The sequence below is a fragment of the Alternaria burnsii genome, assembly GCF_013036055.1.
Source record: "Alternaria burnsii strain CBS107.38 chromosome Unknown 705, whole genome shotgun sequence".
Classification (NCBI taxonomy): domain Eukaryota; kingdom Fungi; phylum Ascomycota; class Dothideomycetes; order Pleosporales; family Pleosporaceae; genus Alternaria; species Alternaria burnsii.
In genome coordinates, this window is record NW_024066107.1 from 3351774 (window position 1) to 3368096 (window position 16323).

The following is a 16323-nucleotide window of genomic DNA, read 5'->3' on the forward strand; positions in this document are numbered from 1 at the left end:
ATTCATTCCATCTCCTTCTCAAGTTCTTTTCGCTTCACTCCCTTCTCACCCTCCCGCTCTGTCAATGGTTTCTGGGATGGTGTATTTAATTCACACTGACTGCAAGATGCTGGGTCATAGTTCGATATAAAAAACTTGTTTCTTTAGAGATTCAAACTTCTGCTTTGATATAATGACCATATGATACCATGGGGGACAACGCCTTTGTGAAAACTGAAGGAGAATTTGTGACGCTTCACAATGACATTGATATTTGCCTCTGCCATGACATGTTCCATCACCGGGCAGCCTCACTTGCCAGAAATCTACTTTTTGGCTCAGTACAAGTAAGCACCTTGGGCATTCCTCGCTCTTCGCCAGTTTAAAAAGCAATATTCACAAATTTTCTAGTCACAACCCCCGATGCTTTGGTTTGACAATGTCGCCTTGTTGAGATGAGGAGAGTGTTATCCAGAGAACGCGTTTTCCAGATTTGCATAGAGATCACGTAGGATATAGCTTGGTGCTACACTACAGTAGTTGGTGTATGGGCAACTTGGACCGGACAGTGTTCGAGCGTAAGGGTGGAAAAGCGGGAAGACGGTGCAGAAATGCGATATAGTAGAGGTATCGGGGCGCGTGTGACCAAACCAGTTGACGGAGACGCCAAAGCTGTGATTGTTCGCCTACATCCTAGACGCGCGTATGATAGGTCAGCAGCATAGCGTCAACCAAACACCCATCAAGTATCACCTTTCCACAAAGACCACACTGTTGATATTGAAACATTATTTCATTCATTCGGCCGTGACAATTTAGCTTTACCTTCCTGAGGCAGCTATGCCATCGAAGCATGTCTCGCTCATGTCATTACGTATCGTTCCCAATGGATATCAACTTTTTTACATCTTGCTCTTGGCCTCGCCCTTGAGCTCCTGCGCCTTGCCCTTGGCCTCACCAGCGAGCTCGTTGGCCTTGCCCTTGGCCTCGCCAGCCATCTCATTTGCCTGGCCCTTAGCCTGGCCAGTGGTCTCGGGGACGGACTCCTTGACGGCGCCAGCGACTTCCTCTGTTGGTGTATCGTTAGTTTCTGTGTTTATGTGCTACCAGAATATTTAAAGCTTGCGCACTATACGATGTCGTCATGTTCTCGGCTGTGTGAGACAAGAGAGCATCAGGTGGTGCAATATAGATGGGAGGCATGGTGGATGGAAAGTGTACGTACCGCCCTTCTCAATGCCCTTTACAGCGGCACCAGAGATTGTCCTGTCGACAGCCTTGGCAGCATCCTTGATAGCATCTACGGGGCTCTTGCGTGCGACGGGTGTGGTGCTGAAGAGGCGGGCCTGGCGGGCAATCTGTTGACGGAACATATTGACGGTGTGTTGTGTAGTGTAGTTGTTTTGGAAAATATGGAGATCGGTAGAGGAGAGGTGAGGAAGGTGACAATTGAATTATTGGATGGTTTGTTAGATGAGGTTCTTGTGGGTGTGAGGGAGACGACAGCTTTAAAGCATGTGGACGTGGACTGAGCTGCTGTGCAATGACGTAGCTATGATCAACCAATCGCGGATGTGGGTCCTAGTGCTGCCGTGCATGGCGGAGGAACATCGCGATTGCGGATTTAGCATGCCTAGGCCTCACAAAATTTTGCATGTGCATGTGTAATGTTATGAATGTGATTGATTCATTATGATTATTCGTGCCCTTTTATCTGGCGATTTTGCGTCTTCCTGCACTTAGTACAGCGCCTTCTGCCACCATGCACACCGCGCGTTCGCGTTGCTGTCGCGTACATCCTCAATGCCTGTGACATTGAGCTCCAGAACCGTAGCGTCGGGACCGTACATGTTAAATTGCTTTACGCCCATGGCGTCTGGTACGCCATTCTCAGCGAAGCTGGTGATGAACTCTTGCAGAGCGATGGCAATGGTCGTGTTAGTAACGCCAGTCGGCGAAGTAGAAGCAGCACCTCCCTGGAAGTACGTGTACGCAACATCTTGGCCATGTATAGCCGGAGGGACTGCAAAGAGATACGAATATGTCTTGTTTCCATAGGCTCTGGAGAGGTAGTTGGTGTTGCATGTGAAGACACCCTCACTAACGATGAGGCTGCCGCGCTCAAAGTTGTTGGTGTAGCCCAGTGAGCCATCGAACACCGGAGGGTAGAGGGTACTAACAATGTAGTCCACGGACGACTTTGGGGCATTTGCGAAAGCGCTTGAGATCTGGTCTTCCAGTGCATTCTCGTTTGGAAGATAGAAAGGAGTAAAAAGTGCTCCTTCGTTAGCATTATGCCCGACCATTACGCGTACGTCCTTGTCGAACCGGCCTTGAGCTAACAGTTGAGCGGGCTGCAGAGGAGCGAAGAGACCGTCCACTACTGGTCCATAGGTGAAAGTGCCATACGGAGAATCATAGATGATCTGCTGAGCACTCGCACGTATAATCTCTTCAGATGGAAGAGCACGCAGCTCTGCGAGAGACGTAGTGTTGGTAAGCTTCAGGAACTTCTGGTAGACGTCCTCCTGCGTAACAACAGAAGTTGTAGGCTGCCAACCAGGGCTCTGCGGAACAGCCTGTTGGAAAGGAGCCGATCCGTTAGCACCGCCATATGCAGTAATTTGATGCATAATCGATCCACCTCCAGCACTTTCTCCAAAGACAGTGACCTAAAAAAAAAAGAAAAAAAAAGGTCAGTTACAGCTGCAGATCCAGGCTCCAGCTCGACTTACTCGGTTCTTGTCACCTCCAAAGAGGTGGATGTTCTCCTGAACCCACTCAAGCGCAAATCGCTGATCGTACAAACCTAGGTTTGAAACACCTCCTTCCGCTTGATACGAAGGACCACCCATCCAGCCCATAGCGCCAAGACGGTAGTTCATTGCAACATAAATGACGTCGCCATTGGTTGAGTTGCCGGACGCAGCAAATAGCCCTGCTGGGTTATTGTTTTTCTCGCCTCCTGTATAGCCGCCTCCGTAGACCCACACCAGAACGGGAGCCCCATAGCCTTGCCCAGCTTTGCTTAGCACGTCCTCGGGAACGAAGACATCCAGAAATAAACAATCTTCAGATTCGCGGGGATCCGGGACTGGAATTGGGCTGCTAGCGTTCGCCCCCGGTGTCGAGTACGATGAGTTAGAGGTAGGAAGACCGAGCACATATCTGGTCAAAGACTGGGCCGCAAGTGCATTCCAGCCTGGGGAAGCCTGGGGACATATTCTGTATATGTCAGTTTGGTCGTCTAAAGACTATAACCTCACAGCACCTACCTCGATACACTGCCAGTGTTGATAGTTGATCTGTTTTCTGCTGGAGCCTGAGGCGGTGCAAACCTCAGGTTGCCAACGGGCGGAGCAGCATATCGTATGTTGGAGAAGTTGTAGAAGTTGCCGGTATCCTGGATTAATTAGCAAGCCGGCATCGAAACCTAAAGAAGATTGACGAACGTTGAAACCTGAAGCCTGGTAAATCTCGTAGCCAAGATCGACAGTAGGCAGCGACGAGTTCTGTGCATAGGCAGCACCTATCAAAGCTGCAGCTGCGGCGAGTTGCAACATATTGGAGAGTTAAAATGAGATGTAAATAGGGCAGTTACGACGAGGTTGCCAACGTCTATATCTCCAGATGCCCGGGACTTGCAACGATGATAAGTCTACTTTTGTGCAAGGACAGCCCGTCAACCAGGTACGGGTCGAGCATCCATATATACTCCTGTCATTTAGCTTAGCCCAATGAGCAATATGTTATGCCTCCGCGGTCACGCAAAAGCCGCAGACATGTCCCGCCTTGCCCTAACGCAAATACCTCCACCACAGTAACCGTCACCGGAATCAAACCTGACTCCCGTGCCGATGGCTTTCCAAAGCAATACAAACGTGCGTCATCGCGGCGGAAGCCTCGGCGACTAGCGCTGGAACTGATTCGCTCGCTGACAACCAGCGCGAATACGATCAATACGTGGCCAGCTATGCATGGCCGTTCAGGAACCTGAAGTCTGAGGATATTCTTCGGACTTTGTATGTGCTCAGCTGTAGATGTACTTTGACGTTTGACAGGTGGAATTAAACTTTCAAGCTGTCGTTCGGCGTTCCGGTGAGATGGGACGGGGTGTCATCTCGGTTCTATGATGCGAGACGATCTGACGAGGATGTTCCCCGCATAAAGGATCCAATGCTGTCAGGGCGTTCTACCGAGGCATCTCGCTTGGCCGCGCAACTGTTTCCCTACAATGGCCTGGTATACTATCGCCCTGTCTACCATTGACCGCATAATACAAGCTGGACTGTGTAGCCCGGGCGAACTTTCGGCCGTCGCATTTCGCACGGGTTGATCATCTAGACGAAGATGTACGCATACGCTAAATACTGATGTCGCATGTAATCTGCGCGTAGACCCAGGCGCAGTTTGCAGCGTATGTACATACTTGACAGATCGTATGCGCTTTTCTACGTCGGTTGGCCTACCCTACGCTGGCCATACATCGTGAGCTATCGAGTTGTGAACTGGGATTCAATTGCAAAGGGTTCTGGTGATGACGTCTGTCTCGTCAACCATCTCAACAACAATCGCCATGAAACTAGCAGCTCGTCCTCAGCTACGCGGCATTCCAAGCATACCAGTAGTCATCTGTTGATGGCTTTCTGTGGCATAGACGTACTGCGTGTCGTGTTCATTGAGACATTACTGCTCAAGACTGTCACTGCGCTTACTCACTTACTCGGGATAGCTGCAGTTTATTTAAATTCGGAGAACATCTTACGTTTCGGAAATGTAAGCTAGCGTTCACTGCGAGTAGACGTTCAGAAGATTGAGGTGCAACAACAGAAACTCTCGAATTGGAAGAGAAGAGACGGGTATCAGGACCGTCAACGGAATGGGGGCGAAATCGTGCGTTCTTGACAGCACTAGAATGCCCTGGTGACCTCCACGCCATAACATATGCGATATGTCATGGTAATCCACTCGCTGTATCTTCTCATTCTAGCAAGGAGAGTATTCTAGTATACAGGATGAGAGAGCGTAAACTTTTTCTTTGAAGATGATTACTATAACAGCCCACGCGCACGACCATACGCTGTCTACTTGAACATCGGTAATCCTCTCGCGGTCCCCGATGCTCCTACGCTTTCTTGATACTGGAATTTGTGCACAAACTCCTTGTACGCAGCCTTTGAATATGTTTTGGGTACACCCATGGTCCTTCACTGTACGGACACTTCCAGAGCCAGCTACAAACCTACACGAAACATGAACCCGGCGCCATTTCCTAAAATTTGTCCAACTCACGAGGCAAGCAGGTTTCTAAAATTGACGCAAATCGACCCAGTAATAGAAAATCAGCTGCTGAAGAGAATGGGCAATGTCTCGCACTTATCGAAGGGCTATTTTCCTCCCTCAGCCTATCACTTCCACGATCTGAAGCAGCGCGTCCTCTTCAATGCTCACGCCTACAATGTACAATCCTCCACAAAAGCTGAACACTTCGACCTCATCACCTCCACTACATCAACCGGCCGTTTAGAGGGCGTGAAGTAGGCAGGCGCACTCGTAGTCTATTAAGATCCCAAGTTGCACGATTGAAAGACGCTGTGTAAGAGCAACCCTTATCCCACAGGGGAAGACGCTGTGTTTGAGGCCAATCATCGACTTGAGGATATGAGCACTATATTACAAAAGATGAATGAAGAAGATATATAGGCGCCAGAAGAGACGAGTGAACAAAAGCCTTCAACTGAAGCGTCAACGAAAAAGGAGAAGGGAGATGACGTGCAAGCCACAAAAGACAATCTCAGTCGCCGAACAAAGCTACTGTTGATTATGATGGCACTGGAAAAGCCGAAAAGGACAAGGTCAAGGTCGTTCCGAAGCAGCCAACCGCCCTCACTGATCGGACTCAATCTGAAGTTGCTACTATCATGCTTGATCTGAAGCGCAAGTCGGCGGTCGAGGACAATGTAGATCGCATGGAGGGTATAAGAACTGATGACGAGGAGCGTACTTTGTCGACGAGAAGAGGATAGACACAACTACCCAGTCACAGAAGAAAGCCCTGCCTAGCCCGTCGCCTATTCCTCCATCAAGTTGAAGCCTCCTCAAACTAAGAAGTAGCCTCAAGTGGCACATTGGTTCTGGGTTGGGCGCGAAGAAACATATAGGAAATAAATGGCGGATACGGTTGCTTTGACAGCGACGACGATCTGGGTAGGACGTGAGCCTGTAGGGACTTGGACGACACGATCGCCGCCACACCTGTGTACTCTCAAGTACTGGAGATTTTCATGAAGCAATCAACTGTGTTTCTTCATTTCCCAAACTGAATTACTGCTCTTCTGTCACCAGCATATACCATGACCATTGATGGTCTTCTCTCTGCACTCATAATTTCGCCTTTACATCTCCCGCACTGAACCGATAGACAACATCTTCGAATCCATCGGCAGCAAACACATACAGCCATACCAGATCCTCGTTTCCTTTGTTGAAAATCCCATGTTCCGCATCGCCCGGTATGAAAACGACTGAGCCCTTGTTGACTTCGTACTCTTGCTGATCGATACAAACAGTTCCACTCCCGGATATCACGTGATATATCTCCGCATGTGAATGTCGATGTAGCTGCAGAAATCCTGCATCACCCAGTGATTCTGGATTGCACAGAGATGGTACCGAAGGCCTTGACTCGGAAGAAGAGGAAGCCGTACAAGTCATCACCCTTCCTGGCGGGCATGTGGCAACACCCACTGTGAAGGTATCCGTCGCAGATTTCTCACCCGACATGAGAGTTTTCCACGTCACATTGCCTCCCGTACTGGGATCGGGAAAGCCTTCGGGTGGCATGCTGGCTATCCGTGCGGGATGCAGGACTAAAGGGTTGACGGGTCGCTTCGAGGTGGTGGAACGCATTGTTGTTTATGTTGTGTGACTTTTGTAGTGAAATCTCTTGGGAGAGGTTTATCTGCGGAGAGCGGGAGTGTAGCTGTGCATGTACATGTGCATGTGCACGAAAGGGACACTTTGATAAGGGTAGATGAGATGGGGTCACGACATCGCGGAGGAGCGGATGTAGGGATATACACATATATAGGTGTCTAGCTGTTCTTTCTAGTCTTTTGATGTTATGAGTATCTCGACTACTACGTCTTGTTGACATATGTATGTGGGTCCGGAGGGGTAGCTTGCTGTGCACACTCGGGATTGAAGCTCCGAATTCTGACTAGTTCGAAGCGTCAGTGGTCAATACCAAAGCAATTCAATCCTACCATTCTCGAGCCAAAACCAATGGTCGTTACCCTACAAAGTCCAGGCCTCCAAGAGACCCAAAGGCACATCTTTGTTCCCGTAGAAGCGTCAGTAACGTTTTGGGAGTTGGGTTTCTTCCTGCTTGCTTCGGACTGTCGTGAAAGCACTGCGACGACCCGGTGGCTTGGTGTTGTGCTACCGCATCTGCTGCTGTCAGGCCACATGGCAGTTGTCGTAGCGATCACAATTTAACCTTAACTTCCCACATATGCATACAGAGCACACAAGAAGACACGCAGAATTTATCTTGTTTGCTCAACAGGTTGCGATGAAATGGCTCGTTTTGTCGATTGGTTGTTGATGAATTCAACTCCACCATCTGTTATGCCCGGCAAGGTAACAGTGATTCAATGTGAGTGATGCCGTACCGAACATCTGGACATTAGCCACAGCGGGTAGTCCGGGTAATGATGTAAGCCGTTCGGAGCTTACTCGTACCTGACAGGGGCAGCTTAAAGTAACGTTTACGTAGGTTGGGCTGCCACGTGGTAAAGGCGACGAAGACGCAGCTAATAGTCCATGACAGAGCCAGCCATCAGAATTGGGCACTCCTACATGGTTCGCATGATACGCCTCTGTGTCAAGACGTCAACATGGCAGGGTTGGCCTTGTGGTTGATGTATGCTGTGCACGGTTACTACTGATACTGTACATGCGGTCTGTCGCAGATGCACACTGACGGCATGACGTACTACTCTGTAAACCATCCGCCTTTAGTGCCATGCACAGCAGCATCTCGACTCTATCAGTCGCGCGGAGATTGCACGATCGGATCGCGAATACACAATGACATTCTGTGATCGTACCGACGAGTCAAGCGATTGTCAGCACGTCTAGCGCGGCGAGTCGCCTCGTCCAGAAGCAATACCACTTAACTGGCCTATTCTTAGGCGGTCCGGCGAATCCACTGAGTTTCAGAGTGCGTCCCTCGTGGCCATGTGGCTTGGACCGGGCCTCGTACCATGCCCTGTCGTGTTTACCGATGGCCGAACGCTGGGATAAGCTAAGGCCAATCTGTTCTGCATCTCATCATGCGCATGTGCGTCCAATCTGACTCCTGACAACTCCACCTACCTTCTCGACGTCTTTCCCTACGCTTTTCTGTGCGACCAAAGGATGCTGCAGTCTTCATTGCGATAATGAAGTTTTTGACGTGGACGTGAAGCAACGAAATCGCGCGCTGAGCGCTGCCGCTTCCACAAGGCTGTGTTTAGCCTGGATTGGCCGATTGCGATGGCCATGGAGAAGTTTCAGCGAGGGCACCCAGCGCCCGAGCGGACGAGAAACCGATCTGGGACTATGACCGGGGACAAAGCCATTGCGAAGAAGAGATCGAGCTTGGGGAAGGCGGCGGGTGGCTTTCAGAGTAGATTCCTTGCGTCGCTGAGGAGTAAGAAGAAGAACGATGCAGATGAAGAGTTAGCGCCGAACCCCTCGAGGTACGTACTGTATCCCCTTGACCCTTGGATGCCACTGATCATCGCAACACAGCCCATTTCTGGATGCACTATTTCGATTACCGGAGGAGCTCCACATCTACATGCTGCGCGAGTTATGTGTCGCGGATCTGCTCGCTTTGAGAAGAGCGTCGCGTGTGCTCAATATTCTCGTTACAGAGAACGCACCTGCACTCGTGCGCTATTGGGTGAAGCATCGGCTCGGCAATCTTCATTTGCAACTTTACCCGGCTCCAAGACCAGACGCCATCGACTTTCCATTTTTACTCACCATGAGACGGCGGCACATAGCGTCTATCAGGTTGACACGGCAGCTTGCAAATCACCTTGTGGGTGAGCCGCAGGAACATAAGCAGCTGTGGACATCGGTGTATGAGAGAATGCTCCCACTAGTCTTTGGGGTCGGATATTTCTTAGATGAACATCGACGACTACTCTTGGAAAGAGATCTTGGCCATATCCGGCCACGCTCACGTATTGGCTACCATGTCCGTACGACAGGCGGTATCACAAACCAGGAAAGAAAGATATTGAAGAATCTGGATGCACCCCTGCGGCTACAATACTTCTACATGTACTGCTTCATTGTACAGGTGCTGCTCCGGAAACTACGACCATCAAGTCGTACCGGAGCGGTGGAAAAGTTCCTACGAGGGTGGTCCAACCAGCCGGCTTGTTCAGAGGACATAGCCTTCTTGCTGATATTGGGCGGTACTGGTCAGATAGCCAAACTCCTCGCTTGCCCAATGTACAGCGATCGGCGAAGATATCTCCTTGCGTACAGAACGCACATGTCGCCTCACACAAGCAAATGTTGGAGAAGACACTGGAAAGATGCTGGCGTGGTATCACCTGCGTTACTGGATGATATTCCCTGTACGCAGATCGGTATAACACAGCTCGATCAAATCTGGGTGCCACTGATAGCTCATATGATGGAGCCGGGGGCAAGGAATTTTACTGAACAGGAAAGGATACGCTACGAAGAACTGAAGATGTCGAAGAAGTTCATTAACGAAGTGATGGGCTATGATATCCTGCGAGGCCGCGCAGCTGACGGGGGCGAATCGGACGATGAACACGAGCCATGAGAAACGAGTTAGTATCGTACATGGCAAAACAAGACACTTTGTAGCGGCCAAACTCTGCACCTTCCTCTGCGGGATTTGACACATGTCGGTTGCCGTGCAATTTCCGCATTTTGTCGGTTGTTGAGGCTTGTACCTGCTGGCTTGGCTTAGTTTCTGCTTCACGATGCCACCAGTCAATGCCAGCCCACAGCTATTACGTACTGGTCCGGTCGGGTAGCGCGCTATGAATGTTAGGTGATCATGAAGGCCGACGGCAACTATGGACCCTGCATATGTCAACTAGAAGAACGTGTTGCATGCGAGCAGTTTCTGTTCGTGTCTAGCAGGAAGCTTGGCCTAGCATTCTATCGTGCTTGACTTTGGCGGGAGGGCGCTGGGCCTACCCACTTTGCTCTGGACTTGGCAACCCAAACCTCGGTCGCTGTGCATTCTACCATATAGACAAAATTTAATTGGATTAGGCGGGGGTTCTCATTCGTAGATGTGTATATTGCATTCCCCGGACTTTTTCTTGTGCAATTTTCCAGCGGCCGGGTAAGTGGCGGGTAAGAGAAGCAGATGCAGACGAGGCGGGCTCAGAGAGTGACCAGACCCTTGAGTGGTTGCCGCGCAGAGGCCGAGCAGGCAGGTCGTCGTTGGAGAGGACCCACTTGGTAGCTTCCATAGGCGCCCGTGCGTGTCTTCTGGAAAGCGTCGATAGTAGAGTGAGGTGGAGCAGGTTGCAAGGCTTGGAAGAATTGAGCCGATGTGACGCGAGGGCACAGCCAATGAGGCAGTCGGCGGACTTTGCCGCAGCGTCAATGAGAGCGCGGGCAATTACTGACGATGGAGTCGCTCCACCGCCATAGCTCGAATGAACATGGCGGAGTGGACGCTTGCGCAGCTTGCAGCTGTAGGATGAAGAGTCTGAGGGCAGCATGACAGAGGTACAGTAGTGGTTTCAGGCGGGTGAAAGTGGAAGGCGGAAGAGAGTCGAGGTGGAATGGAATTGTTCCGTGGCAGATTGGGAATGACGCGCAATGGACGTCTAGAAAAGCAAAGCGCAACGTTGAGGGCGCGCTGATCGGTGGTGGAAGAGGCAGTCGCATCCCATCTGGATCGGGAAGTGGCGCATGGTGGGCGTGCAGGCGCAACCGGAGGGCGATGGATGGGGCCAGGGCTGCAGCTGCGTCATTGGCTGTGCGTCGGGGACAGACAGACAGATGCCATATGCAATCCGCCATCACACGTCGCACCGTCCAAGGCACGCAGGATGCACAGAGCCCGCGTCACACCATCTGCCATGTCTGCGTCTCTGCATGCCTCTACACGGCAAGTGTGTGTGTTGTCTGGTAAAGACGTGTTGTGGCTGGGCGGCCAATAGCGCGCTGCTGATACTGACCGCAACAACAGCCCGCATTCACCCTGGTCGCAATAGCGTCGGCTCTTGCAAAGATGCTGGTCCGCGCCCCCCGTAATTGCTCCCAGGAATCGTCGCCAGTATGGGAGCTAGAGTCGCCAGGTCCTCGGCGCCATGCGTGCAGCGTGCCTCCATCGTCTCCATGGCAGTTCCATGCCGTGCAGAAAGCCAGTCGAGTCCTAGCGCTGCCCTGTCAGCCCGTTCCATATAACCCTTTGCCAACAGCCCCGGCCCAACGTTTGCGACCAAGACCACGAATTCCCCCATCCGAGTGCCACTCAACACCTTCAGCCACGGCACCACGCGACCTTGCCACCCCATCTGCGTCCTGAGACGTCTTGCTTTCACCACTCACAGCCCAACGAGCACCACACCAGAGCACCCCAGACCCGAGCAGCGCGGCAACTACTCCCCTCTGGGCCACCCACTGTCAGCTGAGCCACCATCTCCGACCCACCACGACACACAGCGAACACCATGAGACGATAGAGAGATAAGACACAGAGCAGGAACCATGGACTTTACGGTAAGTACCCGCGCGCTTATACTCGTCGGCGCACCCCCAGACTCGGCACACGAGCCCGTCTAACCCAGCCCTCCAGATCTCCCTCGCACACTTTTGCGAGACCCACGGTCCGACATCCATCATCTGCACCCAGGCCTCGACCTCGCCCTGCGGCTCCTGCAACCCATGTGTCACGCCGCCCTCCGAAGAGCCGCACACGGCCTACTCCTACAACGGCCTGTACGATCAGCCCACAACCCTCAAGCTCAACCCGCGCCTGCCACAGCTCACCTCGCCCTTCGACTCCCCACCCAACAGCCCGCGCTCCCCCACACACAACCCCTACTTCCCAAGCTTGCCCTCTTCCTCTGCCGGTAGTTTCGGCGGAAGGAGACCTAGCAGCACCATTGACTCCGACTCGGACGCATGTGAAAACTGCCAGATGGTAGTGCCCCAGAAGTACAGCGACAAGATCCCCAACGGCGCCCCTGGCAGTCCCACCAAAGACGGACGAGGAAGGAACGGTAGTCCTGTGCTGCGTAGCTCCCAGAACTACCCAGTGCGACGACCCATCTCCCGTGACGATGTCAGTAGCACTGATTCCTCCGATGTCTCCGATACAGAGCAGTCGACTTCTTTCCAGAGCGGCGCGTCCAGCTCCTTCCCAGATTCCATACCTCCCTCGCCAATGCTCGTGTCGAGGGGCATACACACCCACACACTGAACTACATCTCCACCAGTCAGCCGCAGTCGCCCAGCACCTACTCGCTCCTGCGCCGCACCTGCATTCGTACCTTGTCTACCGAAGTCCTTCCTCTCAGTAAACCTTCGGGCCCCATCATGTTTGGAGATTCGGTTGCCGGTTACACCATTGCCTACGTCTTCCGTCTGCAGGACCCGCGTTCGCGAGGAGCTAAGCGCACCTACGCCTTTATTGCCATGGCTGGTCGCGACTACCGGAGAGCCACCAAGGCCATGGTCAAGATCATCGAAGCATTCGAAGGTATCGCCAACCGCATCATCTCCCTGGCCGACAGAGTCCTTGAGCGCGAGAGCGCAGCGTCGCACAGTCTTTCACGTCCGACCACAGCAATTTCCGGCAGCACGCCTTCTCTTGGAACTTCCGCCTCTTCAATGCCGCCAAACTTTTCCTCGGGCCACAAGGAACGAACCTTTTCCACGGCAAGCACACCCAACTTCCGCAACATCACACCAGTCTCCTCCTTCCTGTCTGCGAAGAAGGTTGACCCGGATGGCTTTCCTCGTGTCTCTCGCGACGTGATGAAGGCAAAGAGCCTCGTCGAGATTGTTGGCCAGGAGAATTTCTTTGTGGACCTTCATGGCCTCTTCTGCCATCTTCTGCACTCCCTTATCAAGCAGTTCGGATGATCGCTTCTCTTCCATTGCTTTGCTCCGTTGATACGTTTTCTTTCCTCTTCTTTGCATGTCTTATTTGTCGCTTCTTGTCGTGCGTTATAGCGTCTTCGTTGTCCGTTACATTTTGCGTCCGAGCACAGGCGTTGGGTCAGGTGCGATTACTTCAAAGACGTTCTTGTCTAGCTTCGCCGCGTAGAGTTGTCGGAGCCGAAGTAGCTTTATACCCCTTTTGAGATACCCAGGCTTCTCTTACACATTAGAGACGTGGACTCAACTTCACAACGGCGTTTTGGGGCGAAGAACTGGGGATGAAGGTGAGGATACCATGTGATGATCATGTTAAGACATGATCATGAAATCGATGGCGTAATGGCCGCGATGAAATAGGTGATGGTGGTCTAGCTTGTTTGTAGAACGAATATGTACAATGCCGTTCGCATATTAGTTTGACGTGTATTGCGTGTTTGCTTGAGGTCCTGTTCCATTTCACGCATTCAGTTTGCGAATTTGTATGACAATATCGTGGCGCTATTGAGTGAAGATAAAGGTAGGTATGTTCTCTGGATCTATAGTCTAAGCGGGTGACATCTGAGAGTGAGATCAATCCATCAGACACTCCTCTCCAGGCAGACGCGCCTCAAAGCAGACGAGGCAGACGAGCAAACGTGGTGCGTGCTCTTTTTGGTTAAGCGCAGGTATGTGCAAGGCTGAGGTCGCCCAGGTGGAAACTTCGAGTAAGAACATTCTCAAATGCATGTATACTACACAGCTCGGTCAAACAGAAACACGACCTCACGATACAAATGCACCGAGTTCCACGGCTCACCTGCCGTGAAAGAATCCTTTCAACAAAATCGCTTATGCCTGCTCGCTCCACCATCGTCTCCGCATCATGCACGACACGCAAAGCTGACCCACATCTCTCGTTCCGCTTTTCGGTCCCAGTCCTGGATAAACATCCATCGAGAAGCATCGAGATTTTGCAGATCAAGCTACTTATGCTGCGTCATACCGGGTAAAGTCTCCTTGAATTGGGCGATGTGATGTCATAGGCATCCGAGATCGTTGAACAGCGCTTGTACAGAGCGCTTTCAGAACCAGTGATGGAATATTACGAGAATTTATGTCTCCGTGTTATTTGATAGGAGCGATTTCTCAAACTCAATAGATAAAGGTTGTTATGCCCGTAGTTCACGCGGCGTCAGGGCCAAAGCCAAGTTTAAGTGCCCGAAAGCCAAGTTTTTGGAGATTGGCAAACGATCTAAGATAGAGGATCGCATGGTTAGGGACATGTAAGGCTGCTGATAGGGCAGTTACGCTCGTCTGATGTGGCTGGTGATTCACCATGACGAGTTCCAGAATCGTATCCCGCTGCTTCCTATGTGAAGTCAGAGGTCCTACTTAAAGAACTTGATGACCCCGTGGCGCCATCATTACACGCTTCAACTCACGCTACAGTAATCACTACACCACTTAGCCACATTAGACTTACGCTGCGATCCGGATAACCCGACTTGTAAGACTCAGACCCTGGATCGTACGAATCTCCTGCTTATACTCGTCATCCAGACCTTTTAGCTTTCCATACACTTCACACGCATAAGACAAGATGAACTCCATTCCAGGAAATGCCTCGCAAGAACCAACCAGCAACGATACATCGACGACGGGTGTTCAGCAGAACCAAGCACAGCGGGAAGACTACCTCGACAAGGGTCTCGACGCCGCTGAAAAGAAGTTCGGGGGCGCCGCGGGTCAAGATACTGAGAAGAATCGGGGCGTTAACGAGAAGATTGTATGTTTTAACCTTGGCAATTTCCAGGTTGTATAAGGTTCAAGTGTTAACGGTTCTGCAGACCGATGGCGCTCGTAACATGTTCGAAAAAGCAACCGGCAAGGACGTCCCCGACAAGTTCTCCAACTAAGGAGCATTTGACATTCAAAGAAAGGATGCACAAGTTGGACGAAAAGTGGAACAAGTGCCGACCTTACCTTGAGAGAATTAACGGTGTGGCTGTTCCGCTAAGGCAGAGTTTCGATGAGCAGGACGCCGACCATCGAGAATTCCAGCAACAGGGAGTTCAACGACAACCGGTTGGGACGGCCCATTGATGAACACTTGAATATGTATTTACGACTTGTAATGAAGCTTGACGATTTCTCACTCGACGTTTGACCCTTCACATGCATCAGAGTGTGATGACACCCATGACGTCATGTCACACCGCCTACACGCAGCCGCTCGCTCTTTCTGCGCGGCATCACATCCTTTGCTCTATTCACCCATACTATAGTGTCACGTTCGCGCGTTTGATTTTTCGTAAGCTGCATGTTCCCAATAAAACCAAGCTTCAGCGGCCCGAAAAGCCAAGTCCTCTGCACGATTGAGCTAAGACGCAGACGATGCACTATACGTAGTCCTGCAACCATTTCTAGTATGTATCCGGCTTATCATGGCAACAGCGCAAGTGAGCGTACGTGGGACGATTGTCAAGGTGAGCTGACAGACAGCGAACGAGACGTCATGAGAGGCGCAGTCCTACCACGCGCTCCAATCTCCGCGGTCTAGACGCTCTATCATCTACCATGAAAAGTGGCTGTGCGATGTTCGTGACTAGCCTGAGCGTTCAATTGGCCCAGATTCCAAATCGATAAGGAAAAAGAATAAGTGATGGCTACTTAAGGTTTCACAGAACAAGGGTCCAGGTGAGGGAAGCATTGGCAAGCGCATAAAGAGCTTGCCTCTAACTCACGGCCCTTTTCGCAAGCTTGCAAGTTGACTCACCTCATTGTTTACATACCGTCTTCATCCACACAAAGTACTCATCCGCGCGACAATCAACATCCACTATCACCACTACACACGATTCATAAACCTCCCAAAACAAACCTAATATGAACAACCCAAACCAAGGAGGTGCCGCAGGAGGTGATGACTACCTCGACAAGGCCTTCAACGCAGGTGCCAAGAAGTTTGGCGGTGCACAAGGTCAGAAGATTGCTGCGAACCGTGGCATGAGCGAGAAGATTGTGTGTACCCTACACACTCCCCCATTTTGGCCATTTCGACTGCGCCAGTTGTGTTGAGAGGGAGCTAATGATATAAACAGACCGACGGCATGCGCAAGGCCTATGAGAAGGTCACTGGCAAGAAGGTTAATCCCAAGTACTCCAACTAACGTGGACTGCTATTTGCTCGGGTCCTCTGA

The 16323-nt window shown here is 51.4% G+C and overlaps 6 protein-coding genes across 6 annotated transcripts; 4 read left to right on the forward strand and 2 right to left on the reverse strand.

The window, feature by feature from the left end:
* Nucleotides 1–732: 732 nt before the first annotated feature.
* Nucleotides 733–6888, reverse strand: GT037_001182 (acetylcholinesterase precursor; the record flags this gene model as incomplete). Its single annotated transcript, XM_038926229.1, has 8 exons — nt 733–817; nt 886–1048; nt 1205–1337; nt 1776–2651; nt 2715–3204; nt 3255–3382; nt 3432–3491; nt 6727–6888. Coding segments are annotated over 8 exons (2097 nt in total), but the record flags the coding sequence as incomplete, so codon positions are not given.
* Nucleotides 6889–8517: 1629 nt separating this feature from the next.
* Nucleotides 8518–9832, forward strand: GT037_001183 (uncharacterized protein; the record flags this gene model as incomplete). Its single annotated transcript, XM_038926230.1, has 2 exons — nt 8518–8723; nt 8776–9832. 2 exons carry the CDS (start codon nt 8518–8520, stop codon nt 9830–9832), a joined length of 1263 nt encoding a protein of 420 aa, XP_038792086.1.
* Nucleotides 9833–10289: 457 nt separating this feature from the next.
* On the reverse strand, nt 10290–10751 carry GT037_001184 (uncharacterized protein; the record flags this gene model as incomplete). The annotated part of the gene is made up of 1 exon (XM_038926231.1): nt 10290–10751. One exon carries the CDS (start codon nt 10749–10751, stop codon nt 10290–10292), a length of 462 nt encoding a protein of 153 aa, XP_038792087.1.
* Nucleotides 10752–11745: 994 nt separating this feature from the next.
* GT037_001185 (uncharacterized protein) lies at nt 11746–13126 on the forward strand (the record flags this gene model as incomplete). The annotated part of the gene is made up of 2 exons (XM_038926232.1): nt 11746–11757; nt 11834–13126. The coding sequence occupies 2 exons, from the start codon at nt 11746–11748 to the stop codon at nt 13124–13126; spliced, it is 1305 nt and encodes a 434-aa protein (XP_038792088.1).
* A 1597-nt stretch (nt 13127–14723) lies between these two features.
* On the forward strand, nt 14724–15039 carry GT037_001186 (uncharacterized protein; the record flags this gene model as incomplete). The annotated part of the gene is made up of 2 exons (XM_038926233.1): nt 14724–14909; nt 14971–15039. The coding sequence occupies 2 exons, from the start codon at nt 14724–14726 to the stop codon at nt 15037–15039; spliced, it is 255 nt and encodes an 84-aa protein (XP_038792089.1).
* A 970-nt stretch (nt 15040–16009) lies between these two features.
* Nucleotides 16010–16293, forward strand: GT037_001187 (uncharacterized protein; the record flags this gene model as incomplete). Its single annotated transcript, XM_038926234.1, has 2 exons — nt 16010–16144; nt 16225–16293. 2 exons carry the CDS (start codon nt 16010–16012, stop codon nt 16291–16293), a joined length of 204 nt encoding a protein of 67 aa, XP_038792090.1.
* Between the last annotated feature and the right edge of the window lie 30 nt (nt 16294–16323).